This window comes from Denticeps clupeoides, chromosome 3, assembly GCF_900700375.1.
Source record: "Denticeps clupeoides chromosome 3, fDenClu1.1, whole genome shotgun sequence".
NCBI classification, from domain to species: Eukaryota; Metazoa; Chordata; class Actinopteri; order Clupeiformes; family Denticipitidae; genus Denticeps; species Denticeps clupeoides.
This window is the reverse complement of record NC_041709.1, coordinates 24,438,535-24,458,441: the sequence shown is the minus strand read 5'-3', so window position 1 is coordinate 24,458,441 and position 19,907 is coordinate 24,438,535. Positions and strand designations below refer to the sequence as shown.

The 19,907-nt window shown below is 42.8% G+C and overlaps 1 protein-coding gene across 4 annotated transcripts in view; it reads right to left on the bottom strand.

Moving 5' to 3' along the window:
* LOC114785244 (protein kinase C alpha type) overlaps positions 1-19,463 on the bottom strand; it is a 126,089-nt gene extending 106,626 nt beyond the window's left edge. For 2 of the 4 annotated variants that reach the window (XM_028971198.1, XM_028971199.1), the window contains exons 1-2: positions 19,095-19,462; positions 17,346-17,377 (exon numbers count right to left, since the gene is read on the bottom strand). In XM_028971198.1, coding sequence (XP_028827031.1) covers positions 17,346-17,377; positions 19,095-19,264 — 202 coding nt within the window. In that variant the 5' untranslated portion in view covers positions 19,265-19,462. Of the gene's footprint in view, positions 1-17,345; positions 17,378-19,094 lie in introns of all 4 variants that reach the window. The other 2 variants (XM_028971197.1, XM_028971200.1) reach the window with 2 other exon arrangements.
* Between the last annotated feature and the right edge of the window lie 444 nt (positions 19,464-19,907).

Below are 19,907 nucleotides of genomic sequence, written 5' to 3'. Positions count from 1 at the left end.
TCATCACGGTTAGAGTTTAAAATGGCATTGATTCTGAAAACCATGTGAATAATAAAATTCTATGGGTGACAAAACTGATTGGTAAGCAGTTTTTCTTATACAAAGAGAGTGGGAAGTGTCCTCCTCTTTCCAGCATCCCATGTCCTGACCTCTCATTGGCTGTAGCTCCTCTGTGACACAACCAGCTAATTAACATCATTAGATAACTGGTCTGTGACCTTTAATAAGTTTGCCAATTTGCCAAACGTTGCCAATTTGCCACTGGTTTGCCTCAGACAGAATACTTCTGCAAACCTCAAAATTGGGCTTAAAAACATGTAGAATTAACTAACTCAAGACTGATTTGCAAGCATATTCATAAACACAATAATTCTAATATTACATTTATACCTGATGCACAGACTCTGTGCAGGAACCAAAGAGATGCAACTTTAACACTAAGTTAATGAGAAGTCATTAAACATAATGGCCCTGCCCAAACCTTTTAAAAGGTTTAACCAGTGGGAATAGCCCAGCACTTTGCACCCCCTCTTGACCATGGTAAAGCACATTATGAGGTCAGCAACAGAACAAGAGACAGGCCAGGAAGAACATGATTGTGATCTAAAAAAAACGGGTAAGGAATTCATCTAACTCTGGGATAACAGGATCCCCCCGGACTCGAACAGAGGAAGAGATCCGGTGGATAAGCATTGGAGCATTAGCCACACTTTTCTCTCGATGCTGTAACTCCACCACAACTGCAGCTGCATACATACACACCCACACACACCCACACACAAACAAGTCCTTGCATAAAGCACTTTAACAAGAAAAAAACATGAAACAGGCACTAAAGACACCAAAGATTGTTTAGGGAGTGCAAAGGTCCTTAATGGGCCACACAGCATGCTGCTAATTCATTTACTCTCCTGCCACTTCTTTCCGTCTCAGCACCCAGTACTGAGACTGAAGCATTATTCAAGAGATATCCCTGCCTGCGTGCAGAAACAAGTTCAGCATTTGTTAACTTTTTTTCTGCAAACGATGCAAAGCAATGGATCCAATTGGCAAAAAATAAATTGTGATCAATCACAATTCATTCTTACGACCATCACGTTCAATTTGACACATCTTTGATCATGCAAATGCAGCCCTTGCTGATAATTACTCAGCGCCAGTGTACACTGGTGCAAACTCGTCACCTCAGGTTTTGGTATCCAGCAAGTGGGAGAGTCCGCATCTGTTCCTCTTAAATTCTGTTGGCTCTGAGGGTGTGGCTATGAATGTGTTGACTTGAAATATATTGCCATTGGTTAATTGTATGAAGGGCTATATGTGGCTCCATCTCTTCTCCAAGGTTCATTGGACATTATTTGTTTAAATGACCCACACATTGTAAAAAAAACACAAGGCCTCATTAAATCTGCCTGACGGTCCTGGCCAAAAGGTGAACAGTGAAAATAGAAAGTGTTCTGAGGGAATTTTACAGCAACATATTTCTATGATGTGCATTATGTACAGTGCAGGCCAAAAGTTTGGACATAGTGAAATGTGTCCTCTGCTTTTAACCATCACCCTGAGTGAGCAGTGGGCAGCCATGACAGGCGCCCGGGGAGCACCTTTTTTTGTTAACTCCATAAGTCCACATGCGTTCATTCATAGTTTTGATGCCTTCAGTGAGAATCTACCAATGTAAATGGTCATGAAAATAAAGAAAACACATTGAATGCGAAGGTGTGTCCAAACCTTTGGCCTGTACTGTAGGAAGCAACTCAGTAACTTTGTCAGGGGCTAAGACATTAGCTAACTATTAACAACACTTCCTTTGTTAAACCAAATGCTATTTAGCAATTGCTGCTATAGTTGATATTACAAAAAGCAGGGGCAGGAATGCTGCAATGACACTAGATTATGTTACTGCTAACTACATCATGGCTGCTTAGAGCCAACTAATCCGATATATATGACCACAATATTCAACAGGTAACAAGTCAATAACGTGGCGTGAGGGCCCAAACCGAGACATTAGCAACATGGTGCCATTCAAGTTGAATCACGTCTGCTGTAGGGAGACTCTTCCTTTTCCTCTTACAACATTTGTGGGTTAGTTAAGCAGAACGGGTGCTAAAGCAGTTATGTCACAGTTTCACTGCATTGCAAACTACGTCACAAATGATCAGATCATGCCGATTCATGCGGTTTCCTTGCAGAAAATAGCTAATATTTCTAATAGTCCTAATAGTTTAGCAACTAGTTTTTTTTTTTTTTTTGCTATTTATCAGACGCCCTTATCCAGAGCGACTTACGATCAGTAGTTACAGGGACAGTCCCCCCTGAAGACACTCAGGGTTAAGTGTCTTGCTCAGGGACACAATGGTAGTAAGTGGGGTTTGTACCTGTGACTTTGTGGTCTTCTGGTTCTCAGGTGACTACCACCCCTCACTCAAAGGAAATTTATTAATTTTTTATTCTATCTGCAACAGAACTACAGGCTAGATATAGTACAACCAGTCACAAGCCCTTAGTTGAATGGTTCCATTTACTCTACTAATGTTTCTAGCCTGCCAGGGGATTTATTTTAATGTGTTCAGAAACTTTGAGCCATGAACACAACCTCAAGGCAGCCTGGAGAATGGAGACCCCGTACATTACAGTTTTTTCATCTTTATACATTGACTTTCACTCATTTGCACACCTTACCTGTTACATATTTTTTCATGTTAAAGACATGAAAGTGTAATATTTGGTTATAGTTGCAATATTTGCATATTGGTTTTCATTGTATACTTGCAACATTTGCAAGTATCCAATGGTCTGTAGCAGTCGCTAAAAGCATTTCACTGCATATCATACCGTGTATCACTATGGATGTGACAAATAAAATTTGAATTAGAATTTGAATCCACAGCAACCTGCAACACACTGCATCTGGTGGTTTTCCCGCGTTTGCCGTTATGCAGTGAGCTGAGCTTTCTCTACCAGAGGCTGATATTTGCTCTGTGGTTTGGAGAGGGTAAAAAATGATATCCTGATTCTTTCTCTCCCTGGGTGAACAGGCGCTTATAAGAAGTGACTTTTTGTTGACATTCTTTCTAAGTCTCCCTAAAACATTGCCGCCGGCAATCATTAGTTTTCCATTACGCATCACAGGATCATAAGCGGAAGTAATGGTCATTGCAATCATGCATCTTGATCAGAAATATGCATCTAACTGGGTTTGCATGCTCTCTGTCATGGGTAGAAGTTGTCATTTTTTGTGGCCACTCTTTTAAAAAATCATTAGATAAGGAGACTTTCTCATCAGAATAGTCCTTACAAAAACAGGTGATATATATTTTTTAAATATATATTTTTAAAAGAAAAATACCAGCACTTATGTCATATTGTTCCACGTACAGCTGCAAAAAAAAATTAATACTGCAGTAGTAGGACGAAGACAAGGGAACATGACAAGAGAAGTAAAACTGATCTCAGATCAGTTGAAAAAAGGGCAAATCCCTGCAAATGATTAACCCTGCACTCATCCTCTGAATGAGGAAAAAATGAAAGATACGTGTTTTTAATCCCGCACAAATCCTGCTTCGACATCTGGCATGCGTTGTGCCTGATAATAGATGTGTGGCCGATTCTGGATGCCGATTTGAGGGACAAGTTCTCCCGACATATGACTACTTCATCTTGCCTCAGACCTCTGGTAACTCCTCCGATCCAGAGCAGATTTCCTCTGCAATGATCCTGCATTGACTTGATCTGAGCTGACATGCTGGGAGAAGATCATTCCGTTCAACTGGAGGGATTTTACAGTTACACTGTATTTAATGGTATCTACACCAACAACAATGCAATGAAAAAAATAATAAAAAGACATTTTAGATAAGAAAAAATGTATTTAACAATCATAATCATGCACTTATAAGCACGCAAAAATTGTGGGATTGTGGACGGTTATGCTTCTAGCACTTAAGTAGCACCAAGAAATATTCTTCTCATGAATGGATGTTTTGTGGATCAGGAATTTGTATTATAATTTCCATTATAATAATGTCAAAACACGCAAAGAAAGTCTTTCTGCATCCAGTCTTTAAGCTGAGAAGCACAGCTTCGATAGTAACAGCAGGCCTTTCGAGGCACGAAAGCTTGACAGAAAATGTCTCGTCAGTGCTGCAGATCTGGCCGTGTGCATCCTTCAGCGGCGTGCGCTCAGGAGGAGGCATCTGGGGATACGCCGGGCGTCACGCCTGTGCTTGGCTTCACAATTTGGTTCCACGTCGGTTGGTCTTTGTTTCTGGCAAAAACATCAAATTCTATTAGAAGCCTGGGTGTCGAGCTGTGTGAAGTTCTGGGCCTTGGTAGAGAGGCCAAATGGGCCAGTCAGCCGCCTGCTCCGCTAGACTTCACTGGATTAAACTTCAAAGGGTATCTTCTATGTCTTCATTACTTCTGCTCTCGCTTCAGCTAGAAGGTGATGTAATATGTTTTTGGACGTTTTTGGATGAAAGCATTCTGGCGAGTCCCGCTGAAGGGTTTTACACAGTAGAAATATCAAATAGCAATTTCGCATGGAATTAAATTCTGGTTTAAATATTCTTTTTTTTTTATTTTTATTTAGATTAATTCATTATCCATTTTAATGGAATCTTGACTAGAATTGTGTATATTTTAAGCAGGTCCACTATGGCACAATCAATGCTAGTTTAGGCCATTGGACAGAGACCCAATAATAAAATGTGAAACAAAAAAATGTGTGCAATTATTGTGTTACAAATATATCCCATTCACAACAAAATTCAGACCTACACAATTTCATTTAATGTCCATAATGGTGCTTCTAAAGAGGCAGTGGTGGCCTAGCAGGTAAGGAAGTGGACTCGTAATTGAAGAGTTGCAGGTTCAAATCCCGTACCATCAAGGTGTCAGTTCATCTTTTAAATTCATCCACCAATCTTGTTAAATTGTTCCATTGTGTATTTTATGTTTATTGTTGCAATAGGCATAGAAACAATTTACAATATAATGTAACTAAGGTCATTATAGGTTAGACTGCGAAACACTAGCACTGGTATAATTTTAGTCCATCAGTAGTGTACGGTAAATGTGGCACTCCCGCTAAATCTAACCACAGATGCGCTTTACTGCTATCGTGACTCATTTTCCATTATAAAAGGGCATAAAAAGTTCCAGCGGAATAATCCCTCACATGCAGTTCTCAGTAAGGAATAAATAATCACCCCATTGTTGAGGATATTGCAAAGATTTGTTCTTTTTCTCTTTAAAGCTGTCATTAGATGAGTAACATTACCAAAATACAAAATTACAGGCAATTAAATTCACGTTGCAGCACAATTCCGAGCCCGATGCATTAGGCCCTCTTCAAAACCTCATCAATCTCGTTCACCACTAATGCACTGGGCCTGTAATACCGCAGTAATCTGCCCTAATGTGCAGAGCGTGCCCCCTATGGATTACATAACACAATTCCCACTTGAAAGCCCCGGCGATCTGGGAGCGTAACCCTGACAGGCTCCCTGCTGGCCGTCCTGAGGAGTCACGCGGCTCACAGCGAGGATTAAATTCAGGCCAGGGGAGGCCTGGACATGAAAAATACTACAGGTTGTGAATATGGAGACTTAATAACAGTTTTATTTGAATTCTAGTACAACTTTTATGAGACACAGGCCAAAGGCCAAAAAGCAGAGAAAAATCGGCGCCACGCGGGCCGGGAGCCGGAACTGAATGTCGGTAATTAATGAAGCGCCAAAGATTAGCACCAAGCTTTGTGGCTTTAGTAACACAATAAATCCTGGGTAGAACCATTCCACAGCATTAAAGTGGCAAGGAGCCTGTCAGCGATATCAGGGTGATGATGGAAAATAAATGTTTTAAATCATATGCCAGAGCCAATCCTTGGTGTACGGAAGGTACGGGGCGCCATCCCACCACAGGGCGCACACACACCTACATACAATCCAGAGTGGGCAATTCACCTAGTGTACATGCCTTTGGACAGTATGAAGAAACCGGAGAAACCAACTGAAAATTCTACCATATTTATAAACATATAGAAAAAAAATATTAACAACAATAAGAGTATGAATAATAGTAAAAGTAATAGAAGTGATTTATATTATTTAGAATTATATTATTATACTATATAGTACTATAGTATTGTGACATTGTTATATTACATTATTTATTTGTTTCATTTGTTTAAAAAGTAATAAATCAACTTCAATGTCAGGCATAAACACTAATTTATGTCTTCTTATCTTCTTGAGAAATACATCAGTATAAGTTCATTAAACACAAATCGCGATGAAGGCAAAGCACTTTCTGCACGAATAAAAACCGTGCTCTGCTGAAAGCCTCGTCTAGTCTCGACAATTGCGATGATGCCGTCTATTATCCCCAGATTCAAAAACCACAAATACTGCTTTTGCATTAATCCAGGCAGATCACAAATGCCTTCGTTTAAATCTTCACAATCAAATCAGAGTAATGGGTTTTTCGTTTTTTCAAATGTTCTTAACGCTCACCAGGGGCTCCCAGTTGCACCTTGAACAGAAGCCCTAGTTGCAAACCTGTGGCCATTCACTTCAAGTTTTCTTCCAACAATAAAGGTCATTCCGAGTCTCCAGCTGCCTCTGGTCTATTAGAACTGAGAGCAGTGGAACATTGCAAATGTTTCAGTGGTATGTCAAAGGCCTACACAAGCCAGAGGCTTTCAGGTCCCGGCATGACCCATATTATGCAACAATTTGTTGCCAGAACTGTTAAGCAGGACTGAAGGTATAACCAGAGATTTATTTCTGCTTTTCACGCATCACCCTGTAGGACACTTTTCTAGTGGAGGGGTACATTTTTGTCATGTTTTTGAGGATGGATTCAATCTTCTCGACTAGAAGCGCATCCATAAGGAACATGACATTTAGACAGTCAGAAGAAAGTCTACCATTTCTTGGCACATGAAGGGCGTCAGGTCAGTATATGGAAATATCAATTAACATCATGCATAACAGCACTATTATTCTGATATAAGTACCTGCAGATTAGTAATGAGGCATAAAGGCAGTAACACTACAGCTGAAAACACCATAAAACCCTTTAAAACCCAATAATTGAACCAGTTGCACAGCAAATAAAATCCTCATTAAAACTGATATGATCGTCAACTCCATTTTTTTGGTGTTTTATAAGATAAGATAAGATCAAGATAAAAAAAAACTGTGACACCTATTCAGCAATTTGAAGGAATGAATTAAAGCACAGAAAAGCTGCATGATTGGTTCGGTAGTGGACACAGGACAACCAGGACGTCTTTAACAGGGATCAAGGAGGTCAGGAGGTCAATCGACAGAGGAAGAAACTAAGAAAGAATGGATGAGAAAGGAAGAGACCTTGCACTACAACTGCACGTGTGATTAAAAAAAGGGCTGGGTGGGTATCTAGCAAGCAGCCACTTCTGGTTTCTGTCTGTTTATTTTCTGTAAGTCATAAACGCTGGGACATTAGTGAACACGTCACACATTGTGCCGATAAGATTATTGTTATTAAGCGCCCTGAAATGCAGAGAGGCCTTCTGTTAACCTTCATTCCCTGTTACTGGTAAGTCAAGAAGTAGATCTCAGTCAAGGGTCACACTAACACCGACACAACAGACGTCAAGCATGAGAAAAGACTCATGCTCTTTGACACCGTAAAATGCCGCAAAGTGGCACTCAGCCGGTACTGGGGGACGGCAGGAGCGTGGGCTTCGAGGATCAGAGACACCGATGTCCTACAGTTCCTCCTCTGGTCTCCTGTGTCCACGGCCGAGGGCTTTTTAAGCACGTGGTGCAAAGCGAGTATTTAAAGCGAGGCTCGACTTACATCCTGTTCTGCTTCTGATGCTCCTGCCACTCGTCCGCAGAAATCCAACCATCACATGCTTGTCTGCGCTTACTTCCTTGTGCTCGACCTCACACTTCTGGTTTTAGATAAGAGTCGGCACTAAAACCCCCTTCTTCGGTTCATTTCCCAGAAACATGTCACACTGAATCCATCAACCTTTGCTGAAACGCTATAACCTGACATAAACCCTTTATTACTCTTCTAATTCTATAAGGAAGCTTCTCCGAATATGATGCACACATATCGATAGTGAAAGTCATTCCTGCAACTGGATATTGCAATATATTGTTGTGCAATAAATAATCGATAACACTAATGGCCAATATCGATATTTTATTACAACACAAAATGATTAATTTACCTGTTGTCAGTGTCACTGTCACTACCCAGTATCTACCATTCTGTTTGCGGGGGGCGCTATTCGAGTAAATAGGGGTAAAGACCAAATCAAAGACCCACCCGCTAGTTTCCACTCTAAAGTGTGGAGACACTTCGGGTTTTACGAAACAGTTGGCAGAAAGGCACAGGAAAAAGATTATGCAATCTGCAAGAACTGCTTTGCAAAGATAAAATATAACAGCAAAACTACGAATCTGCAAGTGCACCTCTTTCGCTATCACGGTGAACTACTCTCAGATGATAATGAGGGCAAACCAAGTACGTTACAGTAACTTACTACGGACGTTTCAGTATCATGGTTTACACATGTTGATTAATGTTCATGTTGTTTTTTAATGTTCATGCGCTTTTACCAGGAGGCAGTGAGTTATTATGCAAATGCATATTCCTTGCACAATGTTGGAAATATTGGCATTAATAAATGCATAAGATTTCCTTATTATTTCCTTATTCCATATATTTATTTTTCAGTCACATATATCGTGATATATCGTTGATGAAATTTCTTCCAATTTATTGAATATCGTAGATATCGCGAATCGTGATATTATCATTATCATGGGCCACATATCGCCACAGAATTGAATCGTGAGTTACCTGTATCATCCCACCCCTATTCCTTACAGGTGTTTTTTTGTTTCTTTATTTAACACTGTTACAAAAGGGGCAGAGCCCTGATGGATTGTCTCAGTGACATCATACGTGTGTGTGCTTCACATTAAAAATGAGATTATTTGTTGAAAAAAATGTATGATTAATTATTTTCAAATGAACTAATTTCCAATGACTGACAGCCCTATTATGAACATATTTTTGCATGTTTTCAGACAAGCATGATTTTTATTGAGTAACAATAACTTGCGTTTATGACACTTTCCTGCAATTTATTCAGTTGCAATGCTTTTTTCCCCCATATGAGTTGGAAATGCTGAAAAACAGCCCAGCAGTAAGGAAAACCACTAAAAGAGTTTAGGAAGAGTTGAAAGGTTAATGAAGTGCAGCCGCAACGCTGCCATGTGGTCCGTCTCCGTGTCATCTGAAACTGAGCCAACATGGCAGACACACATCACACCCAGATATGTTTACATTCGCTGCGATGGGGAAGCCAGGCGATGGATGACTGATTCACCCCAGTGCTGAGCGGCCCGACGCCGCTTCTGTTTTGTCTCACGGGGGCAAACTGGCCGCTTCCACCGGGGGCCGTAAACATCGGGGCTCGGCCGTCCGTGATTATGCTGTCCAGGCGCACTGTAGCACTTTAAAAGAGCACGGCCGGCATGGAGAATGTTCAGAGAGGGGCAGAAGGTGCCAGCAAATGGCCACTTCCGGTGGAAGCGGCACCAGCGTTTACACCAGGTCCTTTTCTGACAGCCAGTATGGCCATTAAGTCCATCAGCCAGACTCCCATTCCATGTCTTTTTGAATACTGAAGAGGAACCATTTAGCTGTCAGGGGGGTTAAAATCCAGAAGTATCCAATTTGGGGCCTAAGATGAAGTCAATATACGGACAATGCAATGTACTTAAAACAACGAGTCTTTAGAACATTTACATGTACTAATTAATCACTAACTTACATGTTTACACGCACTAATTAAAGCAAGCTGATTAAGGGTCATGTTTGGGATTTGAACCTGAAACTTCATGAGTCAACCAGTTTGGTTTGTTACCATCTAGGCCATTAACACCGGGTTAACACCGTGGCACCAGGGATGCCTCAGCATAGCCTAGTGCGGAAGGAAACACTGGCAGAAGAAAACTGACAGTCTCCATCTCCTAGAAGTTGGGGCAGTGGTGGTAAAGGAAGCGGCCCCGTAATCAGAAGGTTGCCGGTTCGAATCCCGATTGGCCAAGGTGCCACAGAGCAAAGCACCGTCCCCACACACTGCTCCCCGGGCGCCTTTCATAGCTGCCCACTGCTCACCAAGGGCAAAGGTTAAAAACTGTCAGGATTGACTGCAGCTAGGCTCATCACCGGTGGCCAATCCTGACGGCGCATAAAGGCCGGACATTTCCGCCCCTTCGGAAGGGATGATATTTTAGTGGACATTAGTGCGTGGTAGTACTAAGGGTGGTAGTAGCCTAGTGGGTAACACACTCGCCTATGAACCAGAAGACCCGGGTTCGAATCCCACTTACTACCATTGTGTCCCTGAGCAAGAAACTTAACCTTAAGTTGCTCCAGGGGGACTGTCCCTGTAACTACTGATTTAAAGTCGCTCTGGATAAGGGCGTCTGATAAATGATGTAAATGTAAATGCACGTATGTGAATGTGTGTATTTTTGAGTTCTGGCAATCGGCACACGCCTGCGGGCTAGTTTATGTTGATTCCCCATTATTTCCCGTTCGTGGCCACCGCGCCATTGTTTATTTGTATTTATTTATTGTTTATTTGTTAATAAAATTCCCTTCCAGCATGTCCTGCTTCTGCGCTTCTCTCCCCCGTCAGCACGCAGTCGTGACAAAACCAGAGGACACATTTCATTGTGTCACCGAGTGCTGTGCTGCAGTGTATCACAATGACAATCACTTCACTTTCACTTTAAATTGTGTATTACCATAAAATACACATAAAATAACCATAAAAAAAAAAAACGAGAATATTAAATTGAGCTTGGAAGTCTGGTTACATGCACGTTGTAAAAAGTCATCAACATGGAGCCTCGCTTGTGGGTTGACCAGCTCGAGACACACATGAGCACGGACTTTGCACCGGAGTGTTTCCAGGCTGAAGTCCGTTCCAACTGACCTGAGTTCCCTCACGAGTTCAGGGCTGCAGAGGCGCACGTGTGGAAGCAGCAGTAAGCAGCTTATGTCACAATGCATACATTACAGTTCAACAAAAAGCATGAAAATACAGAACACAATCACAAAAGCACAACTAAAGCGCACTAATCCAAGCCCTGCGCCATTAAGGCAGATGCTCTCCCATCCCGCAGATGCCCTGTGGATTAGGCCGAGGCACAGAGGGGAAAATCCTGACACAGCCTCCCGGCGCTCAGCGCTGACGTAGGCAGCGGCTCGGACTCGGCCGGGGCTTGCCCTGGTTGTCCAGTTAGCAGGGGGGTGGATAACGGCCCGCAGGCGGCGGCCCGGAGCCATGGCCTCGGGGGAGGAGGGGCTACTGGACGGTTTCCTGTCGGTGCGCGGGGATTTGCTGGTGTAAGCAGAGTTATTACAGGCTCGTTCCCCGGGCCAGCATATTCAAATCATACCTCTATTCGCCCGGGTATTATATATCTTCTCCCGGCCCCACCTGTTGTTACAAAAGTGTCAGAGAGAGAGAGAGAGAGAGAGAGAGAGAGAAAGAGAGAGAGAGAGGGAGGGAGCGCTCAATCTCATCACATCATACCCCAATGCTGAACTGTGAGAGAGCAAGTCTGACATCAGAGGGACTGCTAATCCAGACCGGGTCACAGGGACCCAATAATCCACCTTTTAAAAAAGATCCAGAACGAAAATAAAGACGAAAGAGCGAGCCTTGGCCGTTTAATTTCATTAAAATTAATATAGCGGGATTACCTCCGGTACACCACAGATTATGGGGCGATTATGTACAGGAAGACAAGTGAAAGTGATTTTTTTTAACTATACCTGCATTAGTTGTAATCTGCCTGTATGCTTTGCCAAATCCTGCCGACAATATGAGTTATTAAAACATTTTACGTCGAATTAAAGATATCATAATATACTGCGCTCAGATTATGATGCCATTAAGACGGCTAACCTTTCAGCAGGCAATCCTAATCCTGGGATGTAATGTATAGTGTACACATTTACACACAGAATCCGGCACAGTGCAACAATGGCCTCAAAAAGATACAGCCACAGTTATTCACATAAAACGTCACTGGGCCAGGATTGTCATAATCCCAATTGTCACAAGTGCTTTGACTTGATTTTATGTATTCCGCACTATTATCTGTGTACAAGGGGTATTAGGGGTGTACAGAACGGAGGGAAACGGAAGCAAAAGGTATTAGACAGATGCTGCGCTACACCGGAGCGCGGGGCGCATTGTCAATAATAACTACAGTCTCCTCCACTCTTTAGATGTTGTATATAGAAACCATCCAAAAGGGCTGGATGGATAATAAGTTCCTCCTCTCCAACACACAGGTGACCAGCAAGCAGGCACTAGCTGTTTCTTTCATCAGACATTAATGTTGTTAGATTGTTTAAGCAGCAAAGGTACATTTATAATTATTAACATGCAATTAGCATTTAACCCATCATCCTTAGTGAGCAGCAGGCAGACATGACGGGCACCGGGGGAGCAGTGTGTGGGGACGGTGCTTTGCTCAGTGGCACCTTAGCGGATCGGGATTCGAACCGGCAACCTTCTGATTACAGGTCCGCTTCCTTAACCGCTAGGCCACCACTGCCCCACAGAATGGATACCACTTCCTGCTGAACAATCTAATGCCTGGAAAAAGTACTTATTTAACGTGAGTAAAAGTGCCTTATATACATCTCTCTAAATCAAAATATAGTATGCAAATAGTGCTGCACGATTAATCTAATCGCAATCATAATGGCGATGTCAGTCTGTGCGATTACATGAACGCAAAAAAATGAGATTTAAATGATTAGTACATGGTTTGAATTGGCAGCATATCACTCATTCTCTCAAAGTTTGCGAGCTGACTGAAGTCTCACTTCAGTCGGAAGTGACGTGTTTGGTCACATGACTTTCGATTCGGAGACATCTGGGTAGACGCCACATGACGAGCTGCATCGTACGTCAACGTCGCCGCCATATTGCGATAGGCTCTGCTGTGGCGTGAAGCACATGTCTATGGAGAGAAGTGCATAAAAATGCCTCACTCTTGTGCTGCTTGGGGCTGTACGGTCCAAACCAGATCCCGGGGCATTACATTTCATAGGTAAGGCTGGACAATTGTTTTGAATATATTTGGCCATTATAAAATCCCATTTTATAAGTCTTAACCTTAGCTAAGATAGGTTAAGCTAGCGAAGCTATGCATTCCTGTGTTCAAGTCAGCCTCCAAACAACGTAGGCATTAACTATTTAGACTGTTCTTAGCTGTTTAGTTAACTTTTCTCAAACTTTGAAGGTTTCCTAAAGAAATTCACCTCAGATTACAAATCTTAACCTTAGCTAAGATAGCAAAGCTATGCATCCCTGTGTTGAAGTCAGCCTCCAAACAACGTTTTGGTTAAACGATTTTATAATGGCCAAATATAATCAAAACAGTTGTTTAGCCTTACCAGGGTTTGTCGTTCGACTGTAATGTTTTTTAAAGTAAAGACTTTTTTGTGATTATTTAATTTAGTAGAATATTGTATTTTGAAAGCACTGGGCATTTCAATTTGTTATAAGTAGTTTGTATGTTTCACTTTTAAATTAAACATTTCACTATTAGTAATTTGTATGCGACTTTTCATTGATATACAAGCAAGTGCCCTATATCATATCGCAATCGCATATAGCAATATTGATATCAATAATTGCAATGTCTTTTTTCCCCAAATCGTGCAGCCCTATATACAAACTATCATTATGATGCTAGTTCAATCTAAACATACTACATAATTAGCTGGAAAATAACACTATTTTATATCATACATAGTACTAATAATAATAATAACAATATATTAGAAATATGTGAATCATAAATATAATATGGATGAATAATGATCAAGAAACATGGCATGTGCCTAAGAGAGATAGGAGGAAAAACTGTGCTATGGCCTGGCAACATACTGATAAAAGTGCATTTTGATTGTGACTATTCATGAATTTATACATAGTGATTATAGAATTATAATTCCCTGTCACATGATCCAAAACAATATAATAATCAGAAAGAAACACCTGTCGTATTTTAGTGTATTCTACACGTCACTCTTTAGGTGGAGCTGTACTATTAATCAAATTGTTGTTTCCAAATGTAAAAATTGATCAGCACAGTTCATTAAATATGGTAAATACTGGAAAGCCAAATCTTTTTTAAATAATCACGATTTTCAATTTGGCCAAAATAATCGTTCAGGGCAAGATTGGACAGTTTACCCGAATTTTTGGGTAAATTACCCAGTGCTCCAACTCCTGCTGACGGCATAGTGATCCCTGAGAGTGGACCCCCCCCAATACTCCTCCAGAGAAACGAGCAATTGTGTGACTGCTCGGGGAACCCCATGTTAACCACGCCGGCACGTACCCTGCCCTGGCCGACATTAAAAGCTCCAGGTGTGTGGAATATTAGAGCGGCTGAGCAGGAGATGAGAGGATGAATTAGAAACATCAAGCGCCATGCAAAGCCCTATTCGGCGGCAGCTTTAAATGCTAATATGCTCTTTGAAGCCATATTCGTTTTACATAGCACGGGTTTAGCACTGTAAAAGCGTCCAGTCGCTTCTAATAGGTCCAAATTTTAGCTATTTAAATATGAAGGTAAATTGCATTTTTTTATTAACCATAACAACCAGAATTATTCCTATAGTTTGAGAAAAAAGTAGTGTGAGAAAAAGTATTTTCATCCCAGGCTACACCACACCAATAGCATTGTTTCTACACAAATGTACGCATCAGGCATGGGGTGGATGTAGCCTAGTGGGTAACACACTCGCCTATGAACCAGAAGACCCAGGATCAAACCCCACTTACTACCATTGTGTCCCTGAGCTGGACACTTAACCCTGAGTGTCTCCAGGGGGGACTGTCCCTGTAACTACTGATTGTAAGTCGCTCTGGATAAGGGTGTCTGATAAATGCCGTAAATGAAATGAAATGTAATTTTGTAGCTAGTGTCATATAACATTAAGCCTGCAATAGAGTCACATTTTCATTTACTGTAACGGCATTTATCAGACGCCCTTATCCAGAGCGACTTACAATCAGTAGTTACAGGGACAAAAGAAACTATTAATTTGCATTGTCAATATTCCTCAATTGTCCTGAAACCTCACGGTACATGTGATTTTTCTTTTTTTTAAATAAATTTACCAAAACCCCAATCAAACTTTTTTCATGTCGTCATTATGGGGTGTTGTGTGTAGAATTCCGAGGGAAGAAATTCATATAATCCCTTTAGGAATAAGTCTGTAACAGTGATGCGCTGTGAATCCTTTCCGAACCATTGTGTTGGTCTCTGCCCGTGCATTTAAAAGTATTATTATTAATAATAATAATAATAATAATAATAATAATAATAATAATATGGCGTCACATCAGCCTCTTGCCCCCTGGTTAGGAGGGGACAGACTGTATGCTAGTCAGTTTGCTAATATGCCTCTCAAAGTAAAAGCATCAACCGGTCCTGGTAATGGGATCCTTGCTAAATTATCCCTCATGACTGTCATTTACACATCCAGGCAGAGACGGGCGTTGTCCCGCCACACCACGATATCTCGATTTATGGCGGCTTGGCTTATTTTGGAATTTGCGACATCTGTGTACCATGCTTTTAGCAGAAGGATGCTAACGCTAAGCTCTTCAGCACTGACAAGATGCCCCAGGAGGGTGGCGGGCCACAGACCGACACGTTCGACGGTCTGCCCGGCACTTTACACCGCGACACCACTGAGTCACGTCGGCGCCGCTGCCAGGCAGGTGATTCACTGAGCGAGATGCTGCCATCCTCAACCCCACTGCTCTGAACAGGGAGCGGCGGCGGCTGCGCGGCCTAACCGGAGCACAGCGACCACATCCTGTTCCAAGCGAGGAACGAGTGTATTAAGAGAGCAGAGTGAAGACAAACAGTACAGGCAGGTACGTGTGCAGAAGCAGCACGGCGCTCACGAAGAGATGGTCCTTTCATCCCCTGGCACAGCCAGCAGGTTCCTCAACACTACACGTTTCAGTGTGAATTTTCCACAGAACAGGCCCCCCAAAGCCCACCAGACCCATACAGACTTTACCAGCAACCTTTCATGACCCAAAAACACATATCTGAACTGAGAAGACCTCTATTAATGGCCAGGCAGCCACATCATGCATCTTAAATGTTCACATATGACTGTGGGTCAAAACCGCATGTCCTGGGTGAAGGACATCGCAGTTGCATTTAAATGTATCCCTTTTAGTATGAAGAACTGTGCGGACCAAAGACACAAAGGAAAGTGTTTCAATCACGCCAGCATTTTTCACCTGGTTGAACACATAAGAACGCAAGCCTTCGGATTCCCGCTCATCTGATTTGCAGATGCAAAGTTGGGTGTTATCTCAGCTTGGCATCGCTGGAGCTGCAAACATTCGACAATGACAATATTAAACGTGCACACTTCAAATGTACACGCAGACCCGACGCGTCGCTCACACTCAGTAACTTCCACTGTAGTCTGAAACGTGATAGAAAGCGGATTGGGGTTCCAAGGTGTGCCTGGAGGAACGTCTCTCTCGCTGGGGGGGGGGGGGGGCTATTTTCTGCAGACAGCGGCACTTTGGCTCACGGAAGCTGAGAATCATTGTCTCGCTTCCTCCAATAAAGGCTGTTTGCAGCTTTCATAACCACAAGATTCAAACTCTCCATCATCAGCCTGCCTTTGTCGGTGCAGACCGAGAAAGGAAGAGAGAAGAAAGAAAGAGAGAAAAAAAAAAAAAAACTCACAAGGTCAGGGATAGACAAGGTTTCAGAGAAACAAAGCCATGCACTACTTCACATGCTTTCACCTAAACGCCTCGCCACGTTCCCCTGCAAAACGTATTTTTTTCTTGCCCTGCACAGAACCATTATCTTGCTGGGTCGCGTCCAGCAGTCAGTCTGGATGACCTTTGACCTCAGACACTTTCGGTGTGGTCTCAGTGAGGGGTGGCAAAGCATTAGAATCCACAAGAACCGGACTTGCATGTAGCTGATCTGATGCCTGAAGATCTTACATTTGCTTATACGGAAAAAAAAATTAAGCCAAGATGATGCTAGCAATGGCTATGCTAACATTATCGTTTTTCCTCCTCCAACTGGGACTGGTTTTGTGCTGAATAAAAAAGTTGATTTACCAACTCGATGGACAAAATCCATTCTTTACACAGATACAACATGAGAAAAAAACGAGCAAAAACGTGACGTCGAGACATTACAAAACCAATTAAGCCAAAGAGGGCACTCTCTTACCTTGGCACTGGAAACCTTGCTTCCCAAATCCCCTGCGGAAACAGAAGCGAGAGACAGGGATGAGCGCGGAAGGCAGAAATCCCTTAATGGGCTTTTAGCTATCATTGGCTTTCTTTTCTCAACATGCAATTACAATCAATTAAAGTGTCCCGCCACGCAGAGCCACGCCAATCCTGCTCTGTTTCTTTAATACGCTTCAAACCCAGGCACTCACTGTCAAGATTCCACTGTGTCGTTACGCCGAAGGATTGATGCACGGCAAAGACCAAGAGGGGTGGTGGTAGCCTAGTGGGTAACACACTCGCCTATGAACCAGAAGACCCAGGTTCAAATCTTACGTACTAAAATTGTGTCCCTGAGCAAGACACTTAACCCTAAGTTGCTCCAGGGGGGGACTGTCTCTGTAACTACTGATTGTCGTTCTGGATAAAGGCGTTTGTTAATTCCTGCAAATGTAATGAGTGCGACCAATTAGGGCTTCGGTTATTACAGCATCTCCGCTCTGGGTGGCTGGGAAGAAAATCTCGATTACTCCTCACAATTATCACAATATGGGTCTAAAGGATGAACAACTAGCCATTTCAACAAATAGTCATTCCAAGGAAGTGGTATTTTTGTTGATTGAATGAAATGCTGAAATATCATCATTGCAACAGAAATTAATCAGTTTTGCAGAACTGCACGTACTATTCTGACTGCAGACGTACCATTCATCCTAAAATAATGAAAGTTCCGTAATCATTTTTTTTTTCCAAATGGAATTCGTATTAAACGGCGAGTCCCATCTGACTCAATCAAGAGAGTGCGCCTAATGCACCGTGGCCGTGCTCGCATGCATTTCATCAGATAAATGAGTCCACGCTGCTCGCTCGCCGCTTTATTAACCCGGCAGCTGTTTGCATAACGTGCATGGTTGTGAACTACGGGCGGGACGTTGTCTGGACAGAGGTCTGATGACATCAGGACAACGGTGGTCCCTGGCAGAGCATGGATTACCAATACACTGAAACTGTTCGTAGTTGGGGTACCCTCGTAACGAACCCTGACAAGCTGATTTTCTGAATGATCAAGCGTCTTCCACCCAATGCTCAGTGGGATGAAATATGAAGGAAAAAACATGTGGGTTTCCATCAAACTCCTGGAAACGGCCATGCCTGCCACAAACCTCCTGTTCCTGCTGCTACTGCACAGTTTAAACACATACCTTCATTCTCATGGTTCAGTCATTTATGAACGTTGCAGAGACAAAACTCAGCAGACATTGAAAAGTGGTATCTTTGATTAATATTAATTCGGCTGAATGCTGATTTATGCATTGGGTTGATTGAGAACATCAAAAACTAAAATTCTGAAGTTCGCACAAGGTGTCGAAACCTGTGTAAAAAAAAACCAGCTTCTTAAAACTTTCATAATGTTTAACTTCCCTTCTTTTGAATAAGAAACTCCAACTTTATCGCGAGCAGTAAAACTAAAACGAAAGACAAGAATGTCGTGGAACTCAATTAACTGGAACCACTTTTGTGTCCTTCGCTTGCATCGAAAGAGCGTTTCCTACGACAGGTACCGCCCATCGCCACGCCCCCTTTGAAAAATAGCTGTCAAAGCCACGCCCCCAGAGGCGCATGAGCGGCTCCACAAGACGAAAGTTCGAGCCGTGCGAGTAAAATAAACTTCTCCCCGCGTAAGAACGCCATTACAGGCTGCTGGGGGGGGGGGAGAAAGCAGGGCTGCATGCAACAGGCTCCTTACCAGATGAAGTCCGTGCAGTGGCTGCAGAACGTGGGCTGCTTGAAGAAGCGGGCGATGAATTTGTGGTCCTTCACCTCGTGCACGTTCTTCTGCCTCAGTGCCCCTTTGCGGGCGAAGCGGTTGGCCCCGTCCGACGAGGAGGACTCGAGGATCGGCACGACATCGGCCATATCAGGCGGACGGCAGACTTTTCTTTTTTTTTTTTTTTCCCAGAGGGCGGGTGGGCCGCGAGAAGCGACGCTTGAAAAGCCCGGAGAAAGACAGGCAGGACCTCGGGCGGCCGGAGGAGCGGAGCTGCGCTGTCCCTGCCGGGGATACAACTAGTAAATGACAGCTTTCACCGCGCGCGCTTCCCGTCCTCCTGCGCCGGGGGTGACGTCACGGCTCCCGGTGGGAGGCAACTGGAGCGGGGGGCGACTGCGCGAGCGAGCGCGCCACCCGGCGGTCGTCCTCAGTAGCTCGAGGAGCCGCGTTCCACCCACTGCGCATGCGTAATTGTTCGCGGTCCCACCGTCCCATCATCTTGTATTACACACACGATTTCTTGGATGGGTTTTTACCAACATCTACATTTAATGTAGTTTACATTAAATTGAAATTTCAGAAAGTCGAACTCTTATGTGCTTCTTATATGGGGGTGATTTTCAAATATCGTGTTTAAAATGTGAAAATGACATCTTTTCAAATTTCACTGGTGACCACATACATGTGTGAGTACACATACCCTATAAAAGGACACCCAATAAACATATTGCACATTTAAGTTATTTGCCTTAATTTTTCTCCACCCCTTACGGTTGTTGTTGCTATAGT